General features: G+C 34.7%; 3 protein-coding genes across 3 annotated transcripts; 2 read left to right on the top strand and 1 right to left on the bottom strand.

The window, feature by feature from the left end:
* The first annotated feature begins 3,607 nt into the window (after positions 1–3,607).
* LOC137820496 (ubiquitin-fold modifier-conjugating enzyme 1) lies at positions 3,608–5,633 on the top strand. The gene is made up of 3 exons (XM_068624618.1): positions 3,608–4,037; positions 4,116–4,177; positions 5,323–5,633. Exons 1-3 carry the CDS (start codon positions 3,705–3,707, stop codon positions 5,450–5,452), a joined length of 525 nt encoding a protein of 174 aa, XP_068480719.1. The 5' UTR covers positions 3,608–3,704; the 3' UTR covers positions 5,453–5,633.
* Positions 5,634–9,562: 3,929 nt separating this feature from the next.
* On the top strand, positions 9,563–12,734 carry LOC137822754 (glutamyl-tRNA reductase 1, chloroplastic-like). Its single transcript, XM_068627745.1, has 3 exons — positions 9,563–10,284; positions 10,948–11,189; positions 11,265–12,734. The coding sequence occupies exons 1-3, from the start codon at positions 10,041–10,043 to the stop codon at positions 12,393–12,395; spliced, it is 1,617 nt and encodes a 538-aa protein (XP_068483846.1). The 5' UTR covers positions 9,563–10,040; the 3' UTR covers positions 12,396–12,734.
* A 5,905-nt stretch (positions 12,735–18,639) lies between these two features.
* Positions 18,640–21,881, bottom strand: LOC137822753 (E3 ubiquitin-protein ligase WAV3). The gene is made up of 2 exons (XM_068627744.1): positions 21,025–21,881; positions 18,640–20,941 (listed from the first exon to the last, which is right to left on the bottom strand). Exons 1-2 carry the CDS (start codon positions 21,358–21,360, stop codon positions 19,019–19,021), a joined length of 2,259 nt encoding a protein of 752 aa, XP_068483845.1. The 5' UTR covers positions 21,361–21,881; the 3' UTR covers positions 18,640–19,018.
* Between the last annotated feature and the right edge of the window lie 3,632 nt (positions 21,882–25,513).

Raw genomic sequence — 25,513 nt, 5'->3', positions numbered from 1 at the left:
AATACAATATTAGGAAAGTCAAAAGAGACTTGATGAAAAATAGTATGTTGTTTGTCTTAGAGGAAAATAAAGGAGATGGTGAAGAGTGTCCATGTATATTAGTTAAAAGTCATAATTGACATAAAAAATAAGTATAATTGTTACCTGATTGGAATCCTTTGTGATTTGTAAAGGAAAGTTAAACATAATCTAGTGTTAAGGTGAATCAATATAAAATTCAAGTGTATATTGTTCTATCTTTTACTATTGTTCTAACTTTTATTATTTTTCATAACTCGTTTACAAAAATCGTCTTAAGAATTTGTCAACTAGTAGGCAATCACCCACAACTTGTCTATTGACAATTATTTTGCGATTTTTTTTAAAGTGTTTTTAATATTTATTTAACTTCCTTTTAAAGCTAGTATGTTTCTTCTCATATAAAAGAAAAACTAAAGCAAACTTTCAAGTAATATATTTTTTTGCATTAAAGTTTGCTTCCTGTACAACTTTTGTATAATCTTGAAAGCCTTTTGCAAAAGCTCTCCCATATCATATATGTGAGAATTAAACCAAACTTAAGGAGAACAACACAATCAAGCTTATCTTTGAAATGTACATCACTCTAGCACGCTTAATAGTGGACTTATATGTCTAAATCTTTATAAACAATTACTACGTAAACACATGGGTGATAATTTGTTAAATACACATGTTTTGTAAGCTTGAAAAACTTGTAAAAGAATACATGTGTCGATACTAGCCAAGGGAAATTGAGGAATACGAGTGTGTAAACCATGAGTGTTGAAACTTATGGTGGTAAGTAAAGCTTCATTATGTGTGAAAGACTACACATAAATTCATGTTGAGATGAAAAAAATACAAAAATTATGTATTTGTTTGTTTATATCCATTTCATTGTGATTTTTTTATACATACACATCTAAAGTAAATATTGTTTTGTGGTGTTTAAATGTATATTTTTTCAGCATCATCATTCAACATATCGTTTGTGAAACTCTTAGTCTAATAATTTGTCTTCTCATTATGAAAACAACAAATGTTGAAACATGTTTTTTTTTTTAAAGTATTCAAAGTTTCTAAAAATACAATTCAACGGTATTTCACGTATTTTACTTGTTTTGTAAGACACTTATTATAGATCATATTCCCTTTCATAACTTGTGATGCATCTCTTAGCTTTTGTTTGTATCACAATTTACTATAGGTGGAGATATAAAGACACAATAATGGATTTTAGGTGCATTACTTCCTTTAATAGATGATGATTGATTTGCATGAAAAGTTGTTCATGAGTTAGAGTGTTTTGTTTATTTTTGTTATCAAATGTGAAAATTTGAGGTAGAAGTTAATTTGACATTGATTAAATCCCATAATTTCCTTGTTAAGTCCACATGCAACATGAAGTTCAACAATGTCATACTTGTCGTCTTGTTTTTTCCATGACACAAAATAAGCTAAGCAGTGACTATAGTTGTGAATAACCAATGAAAGCTTTAACTCAATACCATATATATAGTTGAGTACTCGACATTATCATCTTGCACCAATGTTCAAATGGTAAGAAACATGAACACAACAAACCTTATAACCTTGCCAAATCCATTGCAAGTAAGCATTACTTTTAAACTCTTTCATTGATAATTATGGTATTTTTTGTTCTTTGGTTGATTTTGATATTATAATGCAATGTAATTGGAGAAGTTAGATTATTTGAGACTTAATAGTATGTTTCCATCCTTTTGTTATCTTCTCTCATTGACAAGATAATTGAAGTTCTTATCATAATATATTAAGTAATTTATATATCATAATATATTAAGTAATTCATATAATTGAATATATATTGAAAGAATCACATGATTTATCATACTAAAAAAATTGTATAATTAATTATGCTCAAGTAATTTTATAATCCGTTTTCCCATGTTCTTATTACCTTATTAAAAAAATTTCTGATAAAAAAATCATTAAAATTTATTGGTAGATACTAATCGTGATATTTAAGATTTTTGAAATAAAAACAGAAAATAAACATATACTTAATAACAATTGATAAGAGAATGAATAATAATAAATAAATGATAAACAACCTAAATATAATCACAATATGAAGATAATTTAACCTAAATATAAAAACAGGGAAATTTTTTAAAAATAAAGTGACATAAAGTAAGCTATCAATCGAAACCAATAACACAAGAATAAAAATTCCCCCACAAGACAAATACATAAAATTATGACTGCATGACAATTTAGATCTTATTTGAACTTTTTGGAATAACGGTTCAGCTTGCGTAATTAAATGTTATGCATGTTTTTGGAATATACATGTTTTTGATTTCGTAAATTATGTTATAAATATAATCAACAATAAATAAATAATAAATTATATTTTTTTACAATAAACAATTTATATAATGATACATTCATATTTAATTATTGATAAATATTTTAAAAATCTTAAATTCAATTTAATGTACAAGATATCTAAAAACAATCATAAGAAAATACTACTACAGAAAAATGACATCTTAATTTATTTTTATTTAAAAGAATTATTTTAATTTACAATAAAAATAATAACTCCTAAAGTCACAAGCTATGTAGCACATACACTAATACGACACAGATATGGAGATACATATAATTTTTAAATGTAGAACACGGGGACACGAGTATATATATATATATTAATTATGAATTATATAAATTGTTAATAAAGATTTATGTACACAATTATGTTTCAGTTTTTTTAGTAGAAAGATGTTTTTCATGACTAATTTAAAATTATTTGTTTATTATTTTTATAATTATAATAAAAATTTATACAATAAATTTGAGATTTTGGAAAATTATGTATTTATCCCTTTTAAGATTGTGTTAAAACCATTGTCACAAATCTAACAAATATTTTTGAATTAGACACTTCACGGGTAGGTGTCTTACGAATGTATTACAAGCTATGAGGCTCAGACATTTCTCTTAAATGGCGTATCCGTGTCGGACACACGTATCGGTGTCGACACTCGTATGATACTCATATGACACTTATCATTGAAGTGTTCAATTGTTGGATTTTTGAAAATTTTAGTACGATTCTAACACAATTTTAAAAGGTATAAATACAATAATTTTCTAAAAACTCAAATTTATTGTATAAATTTTTATTATGATTAAAAAATAAAAAAAATTCTTTTGAACCCATCATGAAAAATATCTTCATGTTCCCGAAAGAATCTCAAACATACTTTAACACATAAATATATTTATTTTCAATTTATATAATTAAAAAATTATATAATTTATAGATTTGTGTCTCATATCCTACATTTATGATACGTATCTCTGTGTCCGTATCCGTGTCGTGTCGGTGCTCATATTCGTATCAACGCTACATAAATTACAAGTATATCTGACAAAGACACGCCTCTTGGCTTACAAGTATAAAGTCAAATTTAATAAATAATAAATTTGGAATAATATTTTTATTGGTTTATTTATGGTAAATATATATATATATATATTATTAAATATAATTTGTAACAACTGTATATAATGACAAATTTAAATTAAGTTAAAAAAACATTAAACTAAAATCAAATTACATTTATAGCCTGGTTTACCTGAACAAAAGAGCGAAGGAGCAGCATCGTCATTTGAAGGCAATTCAGCGTACGTTTGAAGCAGAGAGAGAGAGAAAGATGGAAGGTTGGGACCCGAACACGAAGTCGACTCTGACACAGATCCCCTTGCTAGCGACAAAGGCGGGTCCTCGTGACGGCGCGGCATGGACGCAGAGGTTGAAGGAGGAGTACAAGTCTCTCATAGCCTACACGCAGATGAACAAGTCCAACGACAACGATTGGTTCCGCATCTCCGCCGCCAATCCCGAAGGCACTCGTTGGACCGGTAAATGCTGGTACGTCTACAACCTCCTCAAGTACGAATTCGACCTCCAATTCGATATCCCCGTCACTTACCCTTCCACCGCCCCCGAACTCGAACTCCCTCAATTGGATGGAAAAACCCAAAAGGTTCCTTCTTTTCCCTTTCCTCCTTTTTCTGTCTCCGACAACAAAATTTTAATTGCTCCCTCCTTTTTTATTTTATAGATGTACAGGGGTGGAAAGATTTGCTTGACTGTGCACTTCAAGCCACTCTGGGCCAAAAATTGGTACGTTTTTCTTCTCAACTAACCATATGAAATTAACCTCATCCTGTTGGTGATTGTGATTATGATTATGTTCGTGGTGACTAACCTACAGAGTTGCCAATGAAAAATGGCGAAGGGATTTTACACTAAACTAGATGTTAGTTTATTAGGGATTGTTGTGCCATTTCTCACATATATAATTTAAGTGTTTTTATTAGAATTTGACAAAGTGATAATAGTACCTGCTCTCAATGTGGAAGTTGTGTGGAATGAACCAACAAGAATTGAGTATTGGGAAAACCTAAGTTTCACATTGACTGAAGTACCTGAATAGTGTATATTAGTTGGGGACAATTCTCATCCTGAGTTGGTTTTTGGGGTTTAGTAAGGTCCCATTCAAATTCCATATTAAAGTCTGTTATAGATTTGTTATTGCGCCACCTTCCATTGTATCCATGCACCAGACACAATAGTGTTAAGTGGGAGGGAGTGTATTGAAAAACACCTGATTTTTGTGTATGATATCCATGCACCAAACACAATAGCGTTAAGTGGCAGGGAGTGTATTGAAAAAAAACCTAATTTTCATGTCGAGTGAAGATATGGCCTAAATAATGCATGTGAGAGGCAACCCTCACAATACGAGCTAGCTTTGCGGTTGAATTTGAGTCTAACCCAAATTTGAAGACTAGGAACTATTGTGATTGCAATAATTAGGATTGTTAAGATTCCAACAATAATCAATCAGGATCCTTGGTCAAATGTTTTTGTTGATTAATCAATATCTAAAGCTGGATAAGGCATCTATAAGGTATTCGTTCTGCTTCATTCACGTTACTGAACATCTTGAGTTTTAATGCAAGTGTATATCAAGATAGCTTAATATGACACTTGATTTTACTTTAGCAGAATATTGTTGTGGGGCTTAATGTTTCTGTTTCAGGACTTGTGTTCCAATAGTGATTTGAGATTATTTAGTTTTATGATATTTTCGTTATGATTGTGACCTAACAATGATTTAAAGCTGTAGAATCTTTTTTGTAGATAAATAGCCTACTTTTTGGGGTTAAGTGATTAATTTTTTTATAAGAGATTTTAGTGAGCATCCTCTTAATGTTTTCTGAATTTACATAATGATATGTTTATGCTCTTGGTTTTCCTTACAGCCCCAGATTTGGTATTGCTCATGCACTTTGCTTAGGTCTTGCACCGTGGCTTGCAGCTGAGGTTCCCATTCTTGTGGATTCTGGTATGGTTAAGCACAAAGATGACGCAACCACATCAACTGAATCTTAGTTAATCACATGTCTTGCTGAAACTGTAAAAGTAGAACTCAGGTTTTTTTTTGCCTGATTGGTCAAGGGAAATAAGAAGAGCTGTATGACCACAGGATTTTCCTTATGTAAACCGCAGATATTGACGTAGTCTGGCAAATTAAAATATATTGCATATGCAACATGAGTGCTTTTTATCTGAACTTGATTTTCAGTCAAGTTTTCGGTTGAAAAGGGTTTCTCCTTTGTGTTGATGATTAATTTATGGGCTAAATGAAGGTATATTTGAAACTTATCTGAAAATGAAGCTTGGGTCAACTTGGACCAAGTTTTTTGTTGATCACTTTTGTGACTAGTATTCTTTCTAAATTTTATTCACTTGGATTTCTCTTCTCGCTTCTGCCTTTGTTTGATTCTCTCGCTCTCTCTCTATTGCTTACCAAGAAATATTCAACGCACTTAAGTTTGTTATTTGTATAATTCAGCAATTTTCTGTCTTTATTGCTGCCTTTTTCTATAACCATATTTTATTCTGCAATGTAGAGTCTAGAGAGGTGTCTCAGTGTTCTTCTGATTTGTTGGCAAAAAATATGATACAGCATGAGATTGGCCTTGGCTACCTGATTAATATATAGACCGGCCGCGTTTGACTTCATTCCTGTTTTTGCAGCCCTCTTCCCTTGTATCTTCTAATTCTTTGTTATAACTGCAATTCCTTGTTACAAGACTTATTTTGTGGTTTCAATTCAAGCTATCCCTTGTTCACCATTATTACTACAATGCCAGTGTTCTCATTTTCTGATATCGGCGACACAGCTTATCGGTAAACTCCATATTGTTCTGATAAATTGTATGCGATCCGAACATCCATCATGAGCTGTTAATATGTAAACAAACCCTTTTCCCTAGGAAAATCATTTACGAGAATAATACATAAACCTGTGTTGCCTTTGCATTCACCAACTCTACAACTAGTTTTACTAGAAACTTGTAGACCCATACTCGTGTGACTGGTTGGTTTTGGAGTTGGTTTAGTTGTTATAAATAATTTTGTTTTTGGATGTAGAATGAAAAAACCAGGAAAACTTTAACTTTCTCCCTTTGTGGTGAATGGCATATGAAACAGACAAGTTACTACGTAGTTTTCATTGCCGATGAAACAGGTATCTAATATTCTAATCATTTCAGCCCTTAAAAGAGTACAATTTTGATAAATTAGAAGAAGAATGTAAACTGACTTGGATTATCCAAACCAATGTTTGAATTAGTTTAATTATATTTAACTCAAAGCAAACAAATTACATTTAATAAATTCGAACCAAAATAATGATATTCCTCTTTTTGTTATTACTTTTTGGAATTTTATGATATGCTAACATGTATATTTTTAATTTTTTAATTTTTTAGATGAGGTAAGTTAATTACAATAAAATCACATTTTCTCTTGGAATAGAGTTTTGTGTTAATGCATCACATTGAACTTAGTTCATTCGAACGAATGAAACTAAATTTTAATATGATTAGTTTGGTTTGAATTGTTCAACAAAAATATAAAAAATTAAATAATCCAATTCAATGTAGTAAATCAATTTATTCAAATTTTATTTTATTATTCGTCCGTAATAAGAAGAAAGTCGAATTCTTTTGTCCATCTTTGTCTTTCCTTTTCTTAATTGATTGTGTGTGTGTTATTTCTGTTCTCTTGTGCTTTAGTTTTAACAATTTTAAGTTTGCCTTAAAACGCAATTAGTTCATAACAGGTAGAAGGGTCAATTCTTAAAATGAGAGTGATTTATTTTTGGCAGAGGCTGGGACAACTGAAAACTAGCAAGTATTAATCCGAAGATTGATTTTATAATAAAGTATTAAAAAATAACTTTAAATTTAATTCAATTTTATAAAATTGATTTATAAAATAAAGTTTTTTATATAAATTTATAAGATAAAATTTGTATCATGAAATGTTTTTATTTCTATACAATAACATCAATTATATTCCATAAATCTTTGGACACAAAAATCACTTTTGCTTTTTTTTTCTTCTCCTATTTAAAGATCTTTCCCATATTCTCACAATTTAATTCTGCTTTATAATTAATATAACTTATCCAAACAGGATAAAATAATAAATATAGTAATTAAATTTAAAATGGTTGTATTTATTAGTAATTATACAAATGTAATTTTTTTGTAAGTTGCAATAAGAAAATCAGCTAGTAAAAAAATGACCAAAAAAATAATTTGTATTTGTTTGGACTAGCCTTGGCACTAACTCTTAAACACCTTTGTACATTTAACAGTAATGAATTGTTATGATTAACGATAATTAATTGAATTAAGATAGTAGCAGAAGAGAAATGAAAGGATAGAACAGGGCAACAGTGAGAATATTAATCCGAAGAAAGTGAGTATTATAATAGAATTCCCGTACGAAAGTGTAGGTCGTGCATAGTTGATAGTTGGAAGCAAGTGGCGAGGAGAGGAGCAAGATCTGTTGCAGACAGCAAGAGAAGTAAACTGAAAGGTGAAGAATTTATCTTGGGATGCACCCCAGAGTATGCACATAAATGGAATGAAGGTAATGTCAAGCTAAAGCATCTCATAATCATAATTTGACACAAAGTTGAGAAGAACAGAGCTAAGAAAGACATGTGTAGAAGCATATCTGATGAAGGCAGAGAAAAATGCTTAAGACATAAAGAAAGTTAGTTCATATACAGATGTTGGGTTTTCATAGCCTGGGGTAGTAGTTGGACTCATATTTCTGAATCAACTTGCTGGGGTCTGCTACTTCATCTTCCCTATTTTCCCATTTAATATTTTCTATCTATCTCCTATTTTTCCTATAAATGGAAACTCATTGCTGTTCTTGCAGATTCAATTCAACATCATCACTCCAACCAATATATTCTTAATTACTTCTTACCAAACATTTTAGGTGCCTTCAAATCATAAATTCAAGGATGGGACATTTTACACATCTGTTAAATAATATGTATTTCAATACTTTATTTATTTGCTCCAATCTATATTTTATTACTCTAATTTTTGGTTCACGTCATAATTTAATATGGTCACCGTCTTCATAAAATTCTATACAATTTAGTTTATATAAGAGATTATTTTCCTTTTGTTACCTTCCCGATGTATTTTTTGGCTTCATTTTGTTTGTCCCGATTTGGTGATAATGGAACTGACAGGGAAGACCAACCACATGTTTTTCTAAACAATAACATGGGCTAAAATGTTTTTTTTTTCAGAATTACTTATATAAAAAAGTGTATAACTTTGCAGAGATGGAAGAACAATAATGTCAAATATTAAAATGAATTTCTTTTACAGTAACAAATGGCATGCAAATGATGGTGGAATTAGTGATGATGTCAGTTATAAAGGTTTAGTGATGACAGTAAGATGGTGACACTAATAATGAAGGTGGTAAAAGGAAACAAGAAAAGTGACTATTCTATAAAGGAGTATTTAGAAAATTTTGAGGAACAAATCTACTATTTTGTCTTCAAAGTACATCTTCGACCCTTTTATGTTTATAGGAATCATGTTTCTCGATTTCTCAGTGACGTGCTGCTACGTAAGAAAAAGACTGAGAAAAATTAATTATTTATAATAGCAATATGTAAAAATATTTTACAAAATATGATAAAATTTAGAAGTCCCCAAATGATTGAAGAAATTTACAGAAAAACTTCACTGATAACAGCATAATCAATTATAATTATTTTTTAAATAATAACAATAAATAAATAAATAGAATAATAGTCCTATTAATAAATAAAATTATTAATAATAACCGAAATAATGTAAAAAAGTATTCCATTGCAATTTATTATTTTCATTTTTCTCTCTTTTGTTTTCTTTCCAAAAGAGAAGTTCAATTGGACACATTTGTAATTAAGTTAATAAGATCCATTTTTAACAAATGGATCCATTTGTAATTACATGTATTTGACCTCCGAGATTACATTAGACCTTCGAGTAGTACAATAATAGTTGTCATTATTTACATTATGCAAGTATTTAAAATATATAAAAAGGTAAAAAAAAAACAGAAAAAGAAACAAACTCTGCCGCCCAAATTGAAGGCATTTGAGGGAAGAAGTTTTCTTTTTACTCCAAAAGAAATGAATCCTCTGTTTAAAACGGTTGCATTGTCTTAACGAAAATGAAACAAAAAAAACAAATTAATGAAGTATAGAAAGGAGTTTGATAAATTGAAGTGTTGCAGTAATTAAAAGAAAGAAAGAGTGTTTTGATCTGATCTGATGAAAGAATTGGTTGAAGAAAAGTGAGAAGAGAAAGGAGTGTGGATAAAGCATGCGCAGCGCTCGCCAATGAGAAGTCAGAGAAATCTCTTATATGAGTCAAACCCACAAACGCATTCTCTTTTCGTATCAAAGCCACACGCCTAAGACCAAATCAGAGAGACAGAGAGAGACAGAGAGAGACAGAGAGAGGAGGGTCAACATTGCAGCCCTCTTCCGATTTCCATTTCCCTTCACCCTGTGTCCCTCCTCTCTCACAATTACCCCTTCAACATCTTCCACCTCAATTCCCCTTCCGTTCTTTTTTAGGGTTAGGGTTCTCACGCCACAATGGCACTTCCATCCACATTCTCCGCTGCAAAATTTGAGCCCATCTTCCTCAAATCCTCTTCTTCCTCTTCCTCGCAATTTCCTTCAAGGACGTTACACACCGCTTTTCTTCCCCATAACAGAAGAACCTTCCTTCGGAGAGGGGTTGTTCGCTGCGACGCTCAGCCCTCTGATGCATCGGTTGCTCCCAATAATGCTACCTCTCTCTCCCCTCTTGAGCAGCTCAAGACTTCTGCTGCTGATAGTAAGTCCAGTTAACGTTACATTTTATTTATTGCCTCCGTAATCTCGTTAATTCGGTATTCCCTTTTCTCCCCATCATTTCGATCCTTTTCCCCGTAATTCCGCCCAAGTTTGTCTTTTTTCTTTGTTTTATGAAAACATTCTCGCGTTTTTTAAACTTGGTCTTGTATTTAAGGTCATGTTAAGCCCGGGCATTAGTCGTAGGACTGCAGAGAATTTCTTCACATACTCTTCTCTGAAATTATCTTTGCTGGGCGATTGTGCTGTTTGAAATATTACAAAAATTGCAGCGTTACCTGGAACCATATCCTCGCTATTCGATTAGTATTCAAGGATTGAGTTTTGCACCGTAGCATTTTCCCTTTTTTTTTATTTTTTCATTGGTGTGTTCAATTTGATTACTGGTTCTTTCTGTTAATGTTAAAAAGGGAAAAAACGAAATGGAATTGGAATGTTCCAAGTGATTGGGCTTTTGTGCTTCATGACTGGAATTGTACGCCTAAACTATATTCTATGTAGACTTGTAGCTTTCGGGAATTGGGACTTGAGGTAAAGGTCCAGAGGGATGTTTACACCAAAGGCTTTTATTGGTTGATTTGTACTGGTTAATTATCTTAAGTTTTCTAGTTCCAGCTTCTAAATAATTTGTAATTAACTTTAACAGGGTATACAAAGGAAAGGAACAGCATTATTGTCATTGGGCTCAGTGTGCACACTGCACCTGTGGAAATGCGTGAAAAACTTGCCATTCCAGAAGCAGAATGGCCTAGAGCTATTGCAGAGCTGTGTAGTCTTAATCATATTGAAGAAGCAGCTGTTCTGAGCACCTGCAACCGAATGGAGATATATGTTCTTGCAGTGTCCCAACATCGTGGTATCAAAGAAGTCATGGAATGGATGTCAAAAGTAAGTGTCAAGTTATTACCCAGATGCTATCTGTAGCGCATTATTAAATATTTACATGCCTGTTCTTTTTTGCAGACAAGTTCTGTCCCTGTTTCAGAGCTAAGCCAGCACCAGTTTTTACTTTACAACAATGATGTCACACAACATCTTTTTGAAGTATCAGCTGGTCTTGATTCTCTTGTTTTGGGAGAAGGTCAAATCCTTGCTCAGGTTAAGCAAGTTGTTAAAGTTGGACAAGGAGTTAACGGCTTTGGGAGAAACATCAGTGGGCTATTCAAGCATGCAATTACTGTTGGTAAAAGGGTTAGAACTGAGACTAACATTGCTTCCGGGGCAGTTTCTGTGAGCTCAGCTGCTGTTGAGTTGGCCTTTATGAAACTACCTGAAGCCTCACTTGATAATGCCAGGATGTTGGTTATTGGAGCTGGAAAGATGGGAAAGCTTGTGATCAAACATTTGGTGGCAAAAGGTTGCAAAAAGATGGTTGTTGTCAACAGAACTGAGGAGAGAGTTGCTGCAATACGCGAAGAACTGAAGGATATTGAAATCATCTACAAGCCCCTTTCAGAAATGCTCACCTGTGCCGGTGAAGCTGATGTAGTTTTCACCAGTACTGCATCAGAAACCCCATTATTCTTGAAAGGTCATGTCAAAGATCTTCCTCCTGCAAGTCAAGATGTTGGAGGCCATCGCTTTTTCATTGATATCTCTGTTCCCCGGAATGTGGGTTCATGTGTCTCAGACCTTGAGTGTGTGCGAGTTTACAATGTTGATGACCTTAAAGAGGTTGTGGCTGCCAATAAAGAGGATCGCCTAAGAAAAGCAATGGAAGCACAGACAATCATTGCTGAAGAATCTAAGCAATTCGAAGCTTGGAGGGACTCGCTGGAAACTGTCCCTACTATTAAAAAATTGCGGGCTTATGCGGAAAGAATCCGGCTCGCTGAGCTTGAGAGATGCTTATCTAAGATGGGTGATGATATACCTAAAAAAACTCGGAGGGCTGTGGATGATCTTAGTCGGGGTATAGTGAATAAGTTGCTTCATGGTCCAATGCAACATTTAAGGTGCGATGGGAATGACAATCGGACTCTTAGTGAGACACTGGAGAACATGCATGCTTTGAATAGAATGTTCAACCTTGAAACTGAGATATCTGTTTTGGAGCAAAAGATTCGAGCGAAGGTAGAACAAAACCAGAAATGAAATCCAACACCAATTTCATTGATCATAATGATTTATTCTCTCCATTAGAATAAGAGGAAACATCCTCACCTGTTAGGAATTTAGTTGCAGAGCTGAAACACCTAAAGTGTCCACGGGGTCCTTCGTCTGCTTGGCCTAACATCAAAGCCTTTGTGTTTCTTAGTCATGTGTTTTCACCCTGTTCTTCCGCGGCCATTTGGCTTTGTATTATACAAAATGAAGTGTTTTGTTGAGCTTTGTATTTACCTCGAATAATATTTTTCTAAAATGTGTCCCAGTATCGGGAATGTTAATTGTAAGTGTCGAGCTTCTATTCTAGAGAGGATTGGTTTTGCACTACCCTTGTCTTTCTTGGTTCAGGTTTATTCACACTTTTTGTTAGTTTTGTAGATTTTGTAAACAATATATTAGCAACCAATCACTAGTTGATCTACAAGCATTGTTATTGGAGTGTTTCTTATATGTGTTGTAACAGGCTTTGACTAGCAATCTCGACTAGGACGAGGGATTATGAAACTGAGCTCTGGGGTTATTTTACCTCTACATTGAAGGCTGTCCATTGGCCAGTTAAAGCAGTGAAATTAGGAAACTTGATTAAAGGGAGAGGAGATCTGTTTAAAAACAGAAACACGAGTAAAAAAGCTAGGAAAACAAATTACTCCACCGGTCCATCAGCAATTCAGCATATCAGGTAGCTCACTGCAGAAATCCAATTGTGATGAATAGCAAAGCTATATTAAAAGATGTCAGTAATATTTCCTCTTTACTAATATCCCTTTCCTTTTTGTTTGCCTATTTGAAAGAGACATTTTTTTACTTTATTTGTATATACTTAATATTATCATATTCTCAAATATTGTATATTTTTTTAAATACTTTATACATACACATATCTTGCATGAAAGTGAAATAAGAGGAAAGGCTATAATTAATCAGAGAGAGATTAATAAAAGAGATTATTTTTTAGTTTTGCGTTATTTTCCTAGAAATCTGCAGAAAAAGAACAACACGGTGCTCTACTGTTGTATAATGTCTATTGTTTGAAATAATTTATAAGAATTGATAAATTTATTATATAACTTCAATTACACCTTTTACTAAATTACCTATTGAATATTTAAAGTATTGTTGGTTTGTTAAAACTTTGATTTTATTGAGTGAAAAAGACAATGTAACTCATAAATTTAAAATAAAACAATTCATATTTATTACCTCTGAAACAGTAGATAAGAGATAAAATAAGGCAAAAATTAGTTTTAAAAATGAGACAAATATCTAAAAAGTGACAGCAAAATCTCCCCAACCCCACCTCCCGTGGTTTGGGTGGAAGGAGCTTGATGAGTCCACAAGGTAGGGCAACACACATACATTGAAAGAAGATCTTTTACTCAAAACAGAGCAACACAATAAAGCTACAGTTACAGTTGAGAACATAAGATTACAAGTTATATAAAGTACACTTGCTCAAAACTACTAAAATTGCAGTGTTGTTAGAATGCTTTGGACAGAAACCTTGACGTGTCACTACCACCCTAACATCCCACACCATTTCAGACCCAATCTTCTTAAATTCTTGTGACTCAACTCAACTATTAGATCACCACATGCAAGTGTGAGAGAAAGGAACGTTGCCTTGGCAATTGGCCTCACAACAATAGGGACAAGTAAAAGATCTATTAAATGAACTTGATTCTCAACATGTTTAGTTTGTATTCTTGTGACCAAATAATCAAGTAACATTTTCCCATGTTGATTTTGAAGTAGAGAAAAATTGAAACCATTGTATCCTAACTAAAATGGAAAATGAATAGTAGTACTCTCAACAACATTTGTAATGCTCATTAACATCAATTATCATTAAGATGGAAGAAATGCAACAAAATTAATAAATTAATGCACTTAAATGCTTTTAGATTGAAATTTATTTTACAAAAATAATATTAGAGTATCTGCTACTGAACTGGAAAAACTCCGTAGTTGGAAAAATTTACGGTGACTTGATCGTTATCAAACATGATTAGACTTAATATATTGTTTTATGGCAATCTTACACTTTTATATAAGTATTTGATATTGGTAAAAGATTATGACATTCGATGTTAAATTTGATCCCATTTATGTTTAGTGATATTTGAAATGAAATCATTAAATATTCGGAGGATGGTCACGGACATCACAGCAGGATTGTGAAATGTAACTGCTATTGTTGTTTTCATTTTGGGTCCATAGCTGGAAAAAAAAAAAACAGTTTGAATTGTTAAACGTGGCCTTAAAATCCCCACAAGAATAATTGACAAGAATAATTGAAAAGCAATGCCATCTCCATCCAGTCCTGTACAAAGAGAACGGTGGTCTCCCCCCACGTGAATATGAGCCAACAAAACACTTACTTGTTTAGGGTTTCTATAGCTGCATTTCACCATTTTTTTTACTACACAAATTATTATTTTTTACATTAGATTATCACTAATTAAAAGGAAAATTAATAAATTGTTGTAAAAAGAAATAAATTATTGAATAAACCATATCAATATATCTCCAGAGTAGTTTCTAAGATAATAAAACTACTTGATGTAACCTTCAAATATTGAATATTTAACTATTTAATCCCTAAGTTAATATATTTTATTAATATCCCTAAGTTAATATATTCTATTAATATCTAAAGACCGAAACAAATATCAAAAGTTAAAGTTGAGGAAATATTGATGTAATTATTTTATTTAAGGACCATTTGGCAGAGGGGCAACATTTATTTATGATGTGTTTGTTTTCCGTGATCCACTCTTCACATAGATGAAAATGTGACAATGTTGTGTGTTTGTTTCTTGTGAAATGAGGAGAAATGCAAAGAGAGAAAGACAAAATGTTTTATTTTGGTGTGAAGTGTGAAGAAAGAAGAAGAAATATAGATAAAATGTTAGCAATTGAGATGTTTACTCTTAGAAGCACACAATAATATTTGTTATATTCGAGCATTGTAACTATCACAATCTGTTTCAGACAAAAGTCTTGACGATCTTAAACCTAGAACATTTAGTATAGTTAAGAATATGTGAATTCTTACCTAGTGTGTAATTTGTCATTTTCTCTTATACATTCTTTGATATATACTAAGATCTCTCCCCTATCTCTTTTTTATCTGGCCTTATTATTGACCTAATTCACTAATAAATGTTGTATCCTTTTTAAAGATTGATTATATGGAAATTTTTTATTTATGCTGATTTGATAATAATGTCCTTAAATATAAGTATTAACAAACAATCTGATAATGGGGATCATTCAAACCTTCGTCCTCTTCTTTCATTTAATGGCTTAAAACCTCATAGGGATCGACGTCTCTCCTTCCCTTCAAAGTTCCTTCTCTATCCTTCGCTCATGCTTTCTTCCTCCCTCTTCTTAATGGTAATTTCTTCTGCTTTGATATGAGATGTCGCCCTAAGGTTGATAGCCACCATGTCTTGTGGTCTTCTTTGTATCACCGAACGTTCTCGTCCGAAGTCCTCGAATAAAGGCTTCTACAAACATGCCTTCATTCACTTGGAGAATTTGCACTACAACCTCATTAAAGCGACATAAAAACTGCTTTATTTCCTCCTTTGATTGCTTGACTTCAAACAAATCCACTATTTCTACAAGCTTCGCCTTGTTTGTCGCAAATGGGCAACAAACAACTTGGTAAATATTTCCAAAGATGTGATGGATCCTCTTGGCAAATTAATGAACCAATCCAATGTTGTCCCAACCAACGTCTTACATCGCACCGCATCCGATCCTCCGCAAATCAATATTTGGGCCCTCAAATTTTTTATATGGGCATTCGGTTCTTGCTTCCTAATAAACAGTCTGATTTTCAGAAAGACATAGTTCCGATGAATTGGTTCACTCAAAATTTGCTTTGAAAATGGTTGAAAATCTAGTTCTACGTCCTCCTCTGGCCGACCATCCATGTTCTAGTTGTTGATCTGCCTTTGAAGTTCTTCCTTCCTTCTTTGAAGTTGCTCTTATACCCTTATTAATTCTTCCATCATTTCACTTGCTTTTACACTTTTCCTTTTTAAGTCCTCATGGACCCTTTTGAATTCCTCTTGTTCTTTGTTTTGCTTTCTAATTGTCTCCACCATCTTTATTACAACCTGAGTTGCATTAGGTAGTGGTGCTCCGTTTGCCTCCTCCTCCGGTGTAGTTCATGGTGTTGCCCTCATGATGATCAAAACTTTAAGATTATGCAGTACATGATTGATTTTACCTGCTCCAAAATGGACGCCAAAATGTTCCATATAAAAGTCTTGGTGATCTCAGACCTAAAACATTCAATATAGCCAAAAATATGTGAACTCTTAACTAGTGTATAATTTATCTTTTTCTTTTGTACATTTTCCGATATATACTAAGATCTCTCCTCTATCTCTTCTATATCTGGTCTTATTATTAACCTAATTTACTAATAAATATTATATCCTTTCAAAAAGTGATTCTCTGACATTTTTTTATTCTCACTTATTCAATATTAATATCTTTAAATATAAATATTGAGAAATACTTTGATAATAGACAATATCAAATTTAGACTCTATACAATCAATTATAAGTGTAAGAATATGAATAATCAATTATATAATTGATTATGCATTATATAATCAATTATGCCTTGTTATTTATTGTGTTTCATATGTTGTAATAGTATATAATAGTGGTGTGGTGGTGATGGTGTTACAATGGTACTGTAATGATGTGTCTGCACTGCAGTTATGACTTTTACTATATTAGATAACATAATAAATAATAATATTAAAATAATACTAATAAGGTATTAAGAAAGTAATAATAATAAATTAAAAATAATTAAAAATAATAATGTTTACAATGCTTTATACATTAAATAAAAAATACTAATAAAAATAAAAATAATAAAAATATTTAAAATAGTAATAATAATAATATTTTTTTAATATTTAATTAAAATTAATTTATAACAATAAAGACAATTTGATCATTTTATTAGATATATCATTTTATCTATTCTTTTCACTTTATCTTAATTGTTTTTTTTTTCATTCCTTCTCGACTAGTCAGATCCACCGACTAATATTTATTTTCTTATTTTTTTTTCACTCCCTAATCTTGGTAATCTAAAGACAGTCTCTTCTCCTTTATTTTCTTTCATTTTCAGTCTCCTCTCTGATCTAAAAACAGCGGCAAAGAAACGTAGTGGTATAATTGGATTAGTTGATATATATAAGATAAAGTCTTGATCCCTAGGGTGTAGCAGCCCATGGGTTATTTATAGCGCAACACAAACTGACATAAAAAGCACGCTCCTCCGTAGCGTAGGCCTGGACCAGATCAAAGTTAAAACAGCATTAGCCTTGTTGTTGTTGTTTGTGGTAGCTTGGTGAGTGAGGCACCTCCTCCTCTTCCTCCTCCTATACTCCCAGTAACACTACCAAGAATAAACCATAACACCACTGGACCAAGAACAAGACGGCCAGATGGTGATGGATTCGACAACTGAGACTCCTATTTGGGCTCCACACCTGACATCTCTGTTCCAGATCCTCCTTTGATGCTAACTAACTAAAATGGCCCCTCATCTCTCCATTTATCATCACTCATCCATCCCTACCTATCAAATAATCTCAATATCTACTTCTGAGCCCACCAACTACCTGGAAATTTCTTCTCCATTCAAACACTTTACCTCTATCTATCATCTTTATTTTTGGACTCCCCGACCATCACTTTTTCCAGGTATAAAATTCACTACCCATGAGCGCAGGAGATTATAGCATGTATTGCATACATAAATTCTCCGTCACTCGCTCATTAGGTTTATCTCATGTACCTAGTGTGTTTGCTTTGGACATCTCATCTCCAACTGTAGAAGGACCTACTACTTATTTACCACCTTGAAATGAAACCCACAGACCTATCTCCGTTTATTTTATTTTGTCACGTAGCTCAGTGTAACGCTTATGATTGCATTTAACTTTGGGCCCCTTCGAATTTCATTTCTGAATTGCCAAGGTAAGGGTAGTTGGATGAAAGATGAAAAAAACTGAAAAAGCATCATGTTGCCATGGAATGTAATCATTTGTTCATCATTAAGTTCTGTCTTCTGCCATGTTTTTCACCCAAAAGATGATTTTAGCCTCGTTCCTAGTCCGCTACTTAATTATTAGCCGCACAAACCCACTACATTAAAACGACAACACAAAACTTAAAACATGACAATATCGACTTCGGAAAAGGCAAGCATAAAGAGAGAGACTTTATAGATTACTACTAGAATGGCATTTACAACTTTCTTTCTAGTGTCTACTACCCTTATGAAGGTGGCAGCAGCGGAGTTTAGATTTGTTCTGGGTTGTGTGGTTGAAAAGCAAATGATTAAAATGGGAAAACAAGAGTGTATATAAAAGGCACATGACAGAAAGACATGATGGAGGATGCATCCAATGAATTTCTGCCATTTTAAGAGTGGGCCATATCCTTTTCTCTGTGGTCATCTTCCAATGCAGAAAGGGCCCCATCCCCTTTTCTTACCTTCTCTCTCTCTCTCTCTCATATGTCTCTACATTTTAAAATAATAAAAAGAAAACATAATTTAAAAATGAAAATTAAAACCTAGCGTTTTCGAAGCCGTGCAAGTCGCTGACTCTGTTCAAAGACTTCTTCATCATCGCCATCTTAGCCAGCTTCTCGGCGGCTCTCCAAGCCGACGTGGGGGTAAGCGGCTCGCCATTCTCGTCCACCAAAGTCATCTCTCTCTCACTCCCTCTTCTCCGCTGCTGCTGTTGCACAATCTGCTGCTGCTGCTGAACTTGCTCGTGCTGCCTTCTCCAGTGAAGCTCTGCCAGCTCAGTCTCCAAGGCGCGCACGTAGTCTTCAGCCGAAGCGGCGTTAGAGTGCATGAGAAGTGCACGGGCGGAGGCAAGCAAATGATGCGCGCTGGTGAAGTCAGCGTTGTGCTCAAGAAGCCTCTTGGACTCTGCAATGGCTCGGGTGGTTATGAAGAGATTCCTGAGCTTCTGGATCCTTGTACCGGAACAACGCAGGCTCTGAGGCGGCGGGACCAGAAGACCCTGCTCCCTACCGTATACGATCTCCTGGCTAGCAGGGTCCTTGTAGAGGCACCGTACAGCCATCACGTGGTGGGTCCCAGGTCCTGACGACGCGGGAACTCTCAATTCCACCAACAGCTCTCTCTCTTCCTCGGCGTACAAGTCCCCCAGCCGCACCGCCCCTGAGCTCAGCAGACTGGGCCTTCCACTGCACGAGTAAATCGCGCTCATCTCCACTGCCTCTGATTCAAACCCCACTTGAATCCTCAAGTCCTGCACCACCACGCTCAGAAGCCCACCCACGCACTTCGCAAACGCCTCCTCCCCCGGTTCCTGGCTGTAACCACTTTTCGCCCCGAACCCGAAAGCGTGAACCGGAATCTCGATATGCGCGAACCGCGTCGACGACATGTGGGTGGACGACTTCCTCTGACTGCCACTACTGTTACCCCTTTGATTCTGAACTCTCTCTTCTTGACCGTCCGATAACAGCATAACGCTCGCCACCGGATTTCTCTCTCTGCGATCCTCTAACACTCTCGTCGCTTTTCTCAATGCGTCGCCTACGCTCGAGCCTTGACCGACCACGAGCCGGTCAACTATGCGTCTAGCCACGCGCTGACCTTGGGCCGTCATTATGCGCAGCGGTAAGAGCCGTTTCGATGTTCCTGAGAAAGCAACGATCGAGAGCCTGTCAGAGGGGCCAAGCGATGAGATAACCAAACGCATCGCGCGCTTTAGCATATGCAGCTTCGCGCCGGTCATGCTTCCACCAACGTCCAGGACGGTGACGAGATCTATCGGCGCACGCTGAGAAAACGCGGCACTGCTCCGTGGTGCAGGCGGCGGCGGTGGAGCCTTGATTTTCAACACCAAAGCGTAGGTCTCGTGCGTTCGGGAAGCCGAGATAACGGCGCACTCTGGCATGAGTTTCACCTGAACAGTTCTGGAATCTCCTTCAGTTGTTTGGAAGGAATCAGAGTATGATTTTGAGGAGGAATTCTTGGTATTGACGAAAAAGCCTTGGAACTCGCCGGCGTCTTCTTCGTCGTCTTCTTCCGCATTCTCGTCGGCTTCGGGAATAGGAATGATCCTTCCGCCTGAGGTGGGAGAGTGGAGTGGCTCGTCGTCGTCGTAGGACCGAATCGAATCTGAATGCTTGGGTGGGGGCTCCACGTGGTTGTAGGTCTTGAAAACGGGGGATGTGGGTTCTGTTGTCTTTTTGACGTTGGCATTGGGGTTTTGGGTGATCCTCTGGGCGACGTCGTTTTGCGTGGCGGATATTGCAGCGAGGTTCTTGTGCGCCGCGAGGAGTGGGACGTCTTTCCACGTGGCGTTGCAGACGGGGCACACCAGGCTACCATGTTTGCGTACATGCGCTGCAATACACGGGAAATGAAACGCGTGACCGCATTCCGCAGTGTAAATAGCCGTACCCTGTCCCGTCTTCACGCTGTTCAAGCAAATTCCACAGCTACTCTGTTCAACCACAACAAATCACAACCATTCACTCAACCAATTTCTTATAATTTATTACTGCATATACATACAACGTAACATACCCTGAATTTGAAACTGTTCTTGAAGAGGGAGAGCTTGAGAGGAGAACGCGGTGAAGATGGATTTGAGAGCGACACCGTTTTCGGAGACTTGGTTGCTCTGGGGGTGTTCTTGCTTTCAACCCTGGGGCTCTCGTTTACGCTAACTGTTTGAGAAGCAGATTCTGGTATTGTAGTGCACCGCAAGCGTGGGGTGGAAGGGTTGCTTCCTCCGGAGAGAAAACCCAAGCGAGCGCAGCTTCTTGGGCTGGGGCCTGGGCCTGGGCTTGCGGGGTGTTTATCCGATATGGTAGAAGCGGGGTCTCGGGTGCAGAAGGCTCTCCTCCAACCAGTACCCATGTTTACAGCGAGAGGTTGAGCTGAGGAATATATATGAATGAATATACAGAGAATCGATCCCTTTCTATCGGTTTTGTGAAAAGGAGAGAAAGATAGGGAAAAAACAAGTTTTGTTTGTTTTGATGAATCTGAAGGTGGCACAGAAGACAAACGAATTTTGGTAGAGGGGCATGGGATGAAACGAAAATAAGGCTAAGAGACAAAGAAACTCAAGGGATGGATTGAGGTAAAAGGAGATGTTGAGGGATATGGTTCTTTGGATCTTCTCTTCTCTTCTCTGTATCTCTCTCTCCCTTATATCGAGAAACCCAAAAGATGTCTGCAATTAAACGCCTTGAGAGAGATCTGTCCCTCTTTCTCTTTCTATGTGTCTGTATATGTGTAATTTGTACAAAAAAGGAAGGCCTGCTTCCTCTGCATATTTATATATGGTGTAGTGCTTTTGGAAGGAGAATAGTGACGCCAATTACCGTCTACATCTACATCTACATCTACAACCAATAATTAAACAAATCAAACCTAAACCCATCGTTTACTACTTCACCATAACTATAAGCTTTTTACCACCCCCCTCTCCCTAACTATCTAACTATCTAACTAATCATTAATCATTTCATATATTTTAACCATTAATCATTTCTATTCTTCTTTAACATATCCCCCACACTGTTGTCAAACCTACTAAAGATCAACCACTAAAGAACAAACGTGATTCCTGCATCACAACTTCGGGGAATTAAATATTGCACTTTCAAAACTTTTAATAATTATTCCATTTCAATGCTAAAAATCTTTCACTAACTCAAATCTCCGTCTTATTTGCACTTTTCATTATCTTAATTTCAACTGTGTACAATTTTGTCTAGTAATTGGGTTCTTCCTATTTTGAAATCAAATAAACACCAATCTAAGATTTGTATGCTTCACACTCCTTCTAAAGTCTCCAAATTTGATTATTTTCAATTTTGAAATCGTTTCAGGAGTTTTGGATAGTATAAATTATCGACAAGACTTCAAAATCAGTTTTGTCAGTGTAACTTTTAAATCACGTTTGAATCTAGGGGATTTGAGTTTGAAGTGAAGTTTGCTGGTGCGCTAATTATTTAGAATATTCCTTTTACAATATATAATAATCATAGAAAATAAATAAGAGTTTTTATGAAATAATAGTTTTAAAGAAAATAATTAATACGAAAATGAAGAATAATTTGTGATTAAGTAGTGTGTTGTTGAGATAGGTGAGAGGGGAAGTGAATAAGCGAACAGATGACGCAGTTCCCATGCACACCACCTTGTTAGCTGTGTAGTGCTGTGACACCTCCACGCATACCAACACGTGCCACACACACACTCCTCAACTCTCTTAACATTCATCTCAACCCTTCAACTCAAAAACACAACGTTGGCCGTTTGATGCATCACCACCTCCTCCATCCACCGTCAACAACACGCAATGGCATCAAAGTGGGACCACTGAGGAAGATTCAATTCCAATTTTTACTACACACTGTCACTATATGCATATATATCAGTGGGTTTGAATTATTGGTGGAGTCCAAATTTACCCTGACATTAACCTCGGATTACAGTGTGGTAATTATGATAAACAGTAAAACCTAGATGTCACCCTAAGTTTTGAAGTACACCACTACTGCTACTAATTCTACTCCATGCAGGAGGTAGGGGAACGTAGAATAGAGTACAGAAAGGTGAAAACATTAATTGGCATGAAAAAGTCAGAATTACTATTACTACTACAATACATAATAAAACCCTCACTCTTCAGACATCCACATGACCCGTCCTTTCTTGGTGTGTCAGTAGTTTGGAGACCTACGCAGAAAGCCCCCCCCCCCCCCCCTCCCACACAGACCCTACATTCATCAGGCCATACCCTCCCCCTTCTCTCTGCATGGGGCTTGCCCTACAATGTCACTCATTTACATTTACCCACTTACTTTTTCTCTATTATTTTCACATTCAATAATTCACTTCCCTACTCTTCTCCTTTTCAATCATATATTATTCACCTATCTACCACATTTTAACTTTACTTACACTTATTATAATTCAAAATTGTTTAAAAAAGTGTCTAAAGGAAAACAAATAAAAGGAAATGAAAAAAAACCAGTTTATAGAGTAGCAGTATTAAAAGTGTTGTTGAAAATGGAGCAGAATGGTTTGTTAATGGCTTCGGAAAGGGTGTTGATTATTTATTAAGTAATGGAAATGAAGAATAAAGAGCTAGGTAGAGTCGTTGTTGACAAATGCAGAGCCACCAAAACGAACCAGTAGGGGTAGATTTCTTAAGGCTAGGAAACCTAGGCGGAGAATTCACAGCCTCGCAGAGGTAGGTTGGTGCCTTCCCAAAAGAACATAACAGAGAGAGAGATTTGACTGCAAGTATCATCAAAGAGTCAATAATTTCGACACGCATGTCGCAAGATTAGGTTACGGTGCGACTTTCAACACCGTTTCGCATCTAAAACCCTAAGCTGATGACGTTTTCGTATACTACTAGCAGTACCTGCGTGTGTTCCTTCGTGCAATGCATAGCAAACAAAAACAAAACAAATCCACTCCTATAACTGCGTGCGTCAAATCTCAATCCTCAACTTTCCAGAAATCAAACTATATATCCCACAGATTAACTATTTACTACTATGCTTTTTTATATTTTATTATTATTATTATTATTATTATTATTATTTTGCATTTATTTTCAGGAAATGTTAATATTACTTACAGTACTGAAAGTTAACTATTATTTTGTTTTTCAGTTTTTAATTTAATAAATAAATTAAAGGAACCATTACATAGCATTTGCAAAGAAAATGAATTCAAAATCTATGCATGATCATAAAAAAACTACTTCCAGCCTGTTTAAATCGATATTACAGTTCAATAATTGTACATAAATTACTAAAACAGGATGAGAATTTGAATTATAGCACTAATAATACTGAGTATATACTATATCTTTTTCACTTTATATTTTTATCAGTTTTCTTTCATTGTTAAATAAGGAAGTAATCGATCTATTTCTTTTGAGATATTGAAATGTAATCAAGAGGAAAACAAAATAATGATTAGAGACTAGCAGTGGATTTGAATATGAAGGGTTTACGAAGACTTCTGAAGTGAATGATTTTTCAGAGGCACATCGTACTATAGTCATAATTATATATATAAAGTCATGAAAAATGGAAATGTTATAAGGACTATACACTAGAAAGGGTAAATGAATATAAAAAATAGAAAGAATAAAGATAAGCTTTAAAAAAAGTGATGAAGGATTCCGTGGAGAATGAGAATTTGAGTTTGTGTTGTGATGGGCTTTTTATGGATGGCTACGAGGCTGCACCTATAAAGTTTGCTAGGTTATAGCTCTAGTTTAAACCATATTTTGGTATGGTCTTTGCCCATGTCTTGGGAGACAACACTCAAACTCCTCTGTAAAAATTTAAAACCTACCTTTATTTATGGGTTTTTCCTTTTTATTGTATGTTATGTGGTTGGAGAAATGAGAAAAAATAAATAAATAAAACTTTTTTTAGTTCTTAATTAGAAAAAATAAACTTGAAATCAAATTATTGATGGATTAAAAATGTATATATAAATTGTTTTTCACTTTTATCTTTAAACAAATAAAGTTAATTATTGTTAATTAGGTTAACTTTGTTGACTTTTTGATTGATTATGTATGAATAAGGGTTAGAAATGGTGTGTTTGGAAGGAGGTAATATTTTGATATGAAAGGGGAAATGACAGAGGAAGAAATGGGTGTGAAAGAACACATAACTACCTCGGTACTCACAATGATGTAGTGATGTGCATGCATTAAATTTGTTGAACATATGATATCATGCGTAAGTGCCCACCACCGGATCTTTCATGATATGCATATCTTTTGTTTCCAATTAATGCTACATCAATGCTGCTACCATATAATAAATAATTCATATACATAAATTTCCATTTTTTTATTTTATCCAGTATTCTTACTTTTAAACCTAACTATCCTTTTTTCAATAAATATAATTTAGAAAAATATTAAATAAATTTAACTCTTATTTTTAATCAGTATAAAAATAATTAATTTTACTGATAACGGGATTCCGAGACAATACTACTATCTGTCTAAACAAGCAAG

The sequence above is a fragment of the Phaseolus vulgaris genome, chromosome 9, assembly GCF_000499845.2.
Source record: "Phaseolus vulgaris cultivar G19833 chromosome 9, P. vulgaris v2.0, whole genome shotgun sequence".
Classification (NCBI taxonomy): Eukaryota; Viridiplantae; Streptophyta; class Magnoliopsida; order Fabales; family Fabaceae; genus Phaseolus; species Phaseolus vulgaris.
The sequence above is the reverse complement of the archived record's forward strand: the minus strand, read 5'-3'. Positions and strand labels throughout refer to the sequence as shown.

What these genes read in the sequence shown, in the direction of transcription:
- LOC137822753 (XM_068627744.1), bottom strand. Translation starts at nt 21,360, where the DNA reads ATGGGTACTGGTTGGAGGAGAGCCTTCTGCACCCGAGACCCCGCTTCT. An exon ending in AGAACAGTTTCAAATTCAGG is followed by an intron (nt 20,942 to 21,024) that starts GTATGTTACGTT and finishes GTGGTTGAACAG; the next exon opens with AGTAGCTGTGGAATTTGCTT.
- LOC137820496 (XM_068624618.1), top strand. Translation starts at nt 3,705, where the DNA reads ATGGAAGGTTGGGACCCGAACACGAAGTCGACTCTGACACAGATCCCC. An exon ending in TGGATGGAAAAACCCAAAAG is followed by an intron (nt 4,038 to 4,115) that starts GTTCCTTCTTTT and finishes TTTATTTTATAG; the next exon opens with ATGTACAGGGGTGGAAAGAT. An exon ending in CCACTCTGGGCCAAAAATTG is followed by an intron (nt 4,178 to 5,322) that starts GTACGTTTTTCT and finishes TTTTCCTTACAG; the next exon opens with CCCCAGATTTGGTATTGCTC.
- LOC137822754 (XM_068627745.1), top strand. Translation starts at nt 10,041, where the DNA reads ATGGCACTTCCATCCACATTCTCCGCTGCAAAATTTGAGCCCATCTTC. An exon ending in CAAGACTTCTGCTGCTGATA is followed by an intron (nt 10,285 to 10,947) that starts GTAAGTCCAGTT and finishes TAACTTTAACAG; the next exon opens with GGTATACAAAGGAAAGGAAC. An exon ending in TCATGGAATGGATGTCAAAA is followed by an intron (nt 11,190 to 11,264) that starts GTAAGTGTCAAG and finishes TCTTTTTTGCAG; the next exon opens with ACAAGTTCTGTCCCTGTTTC.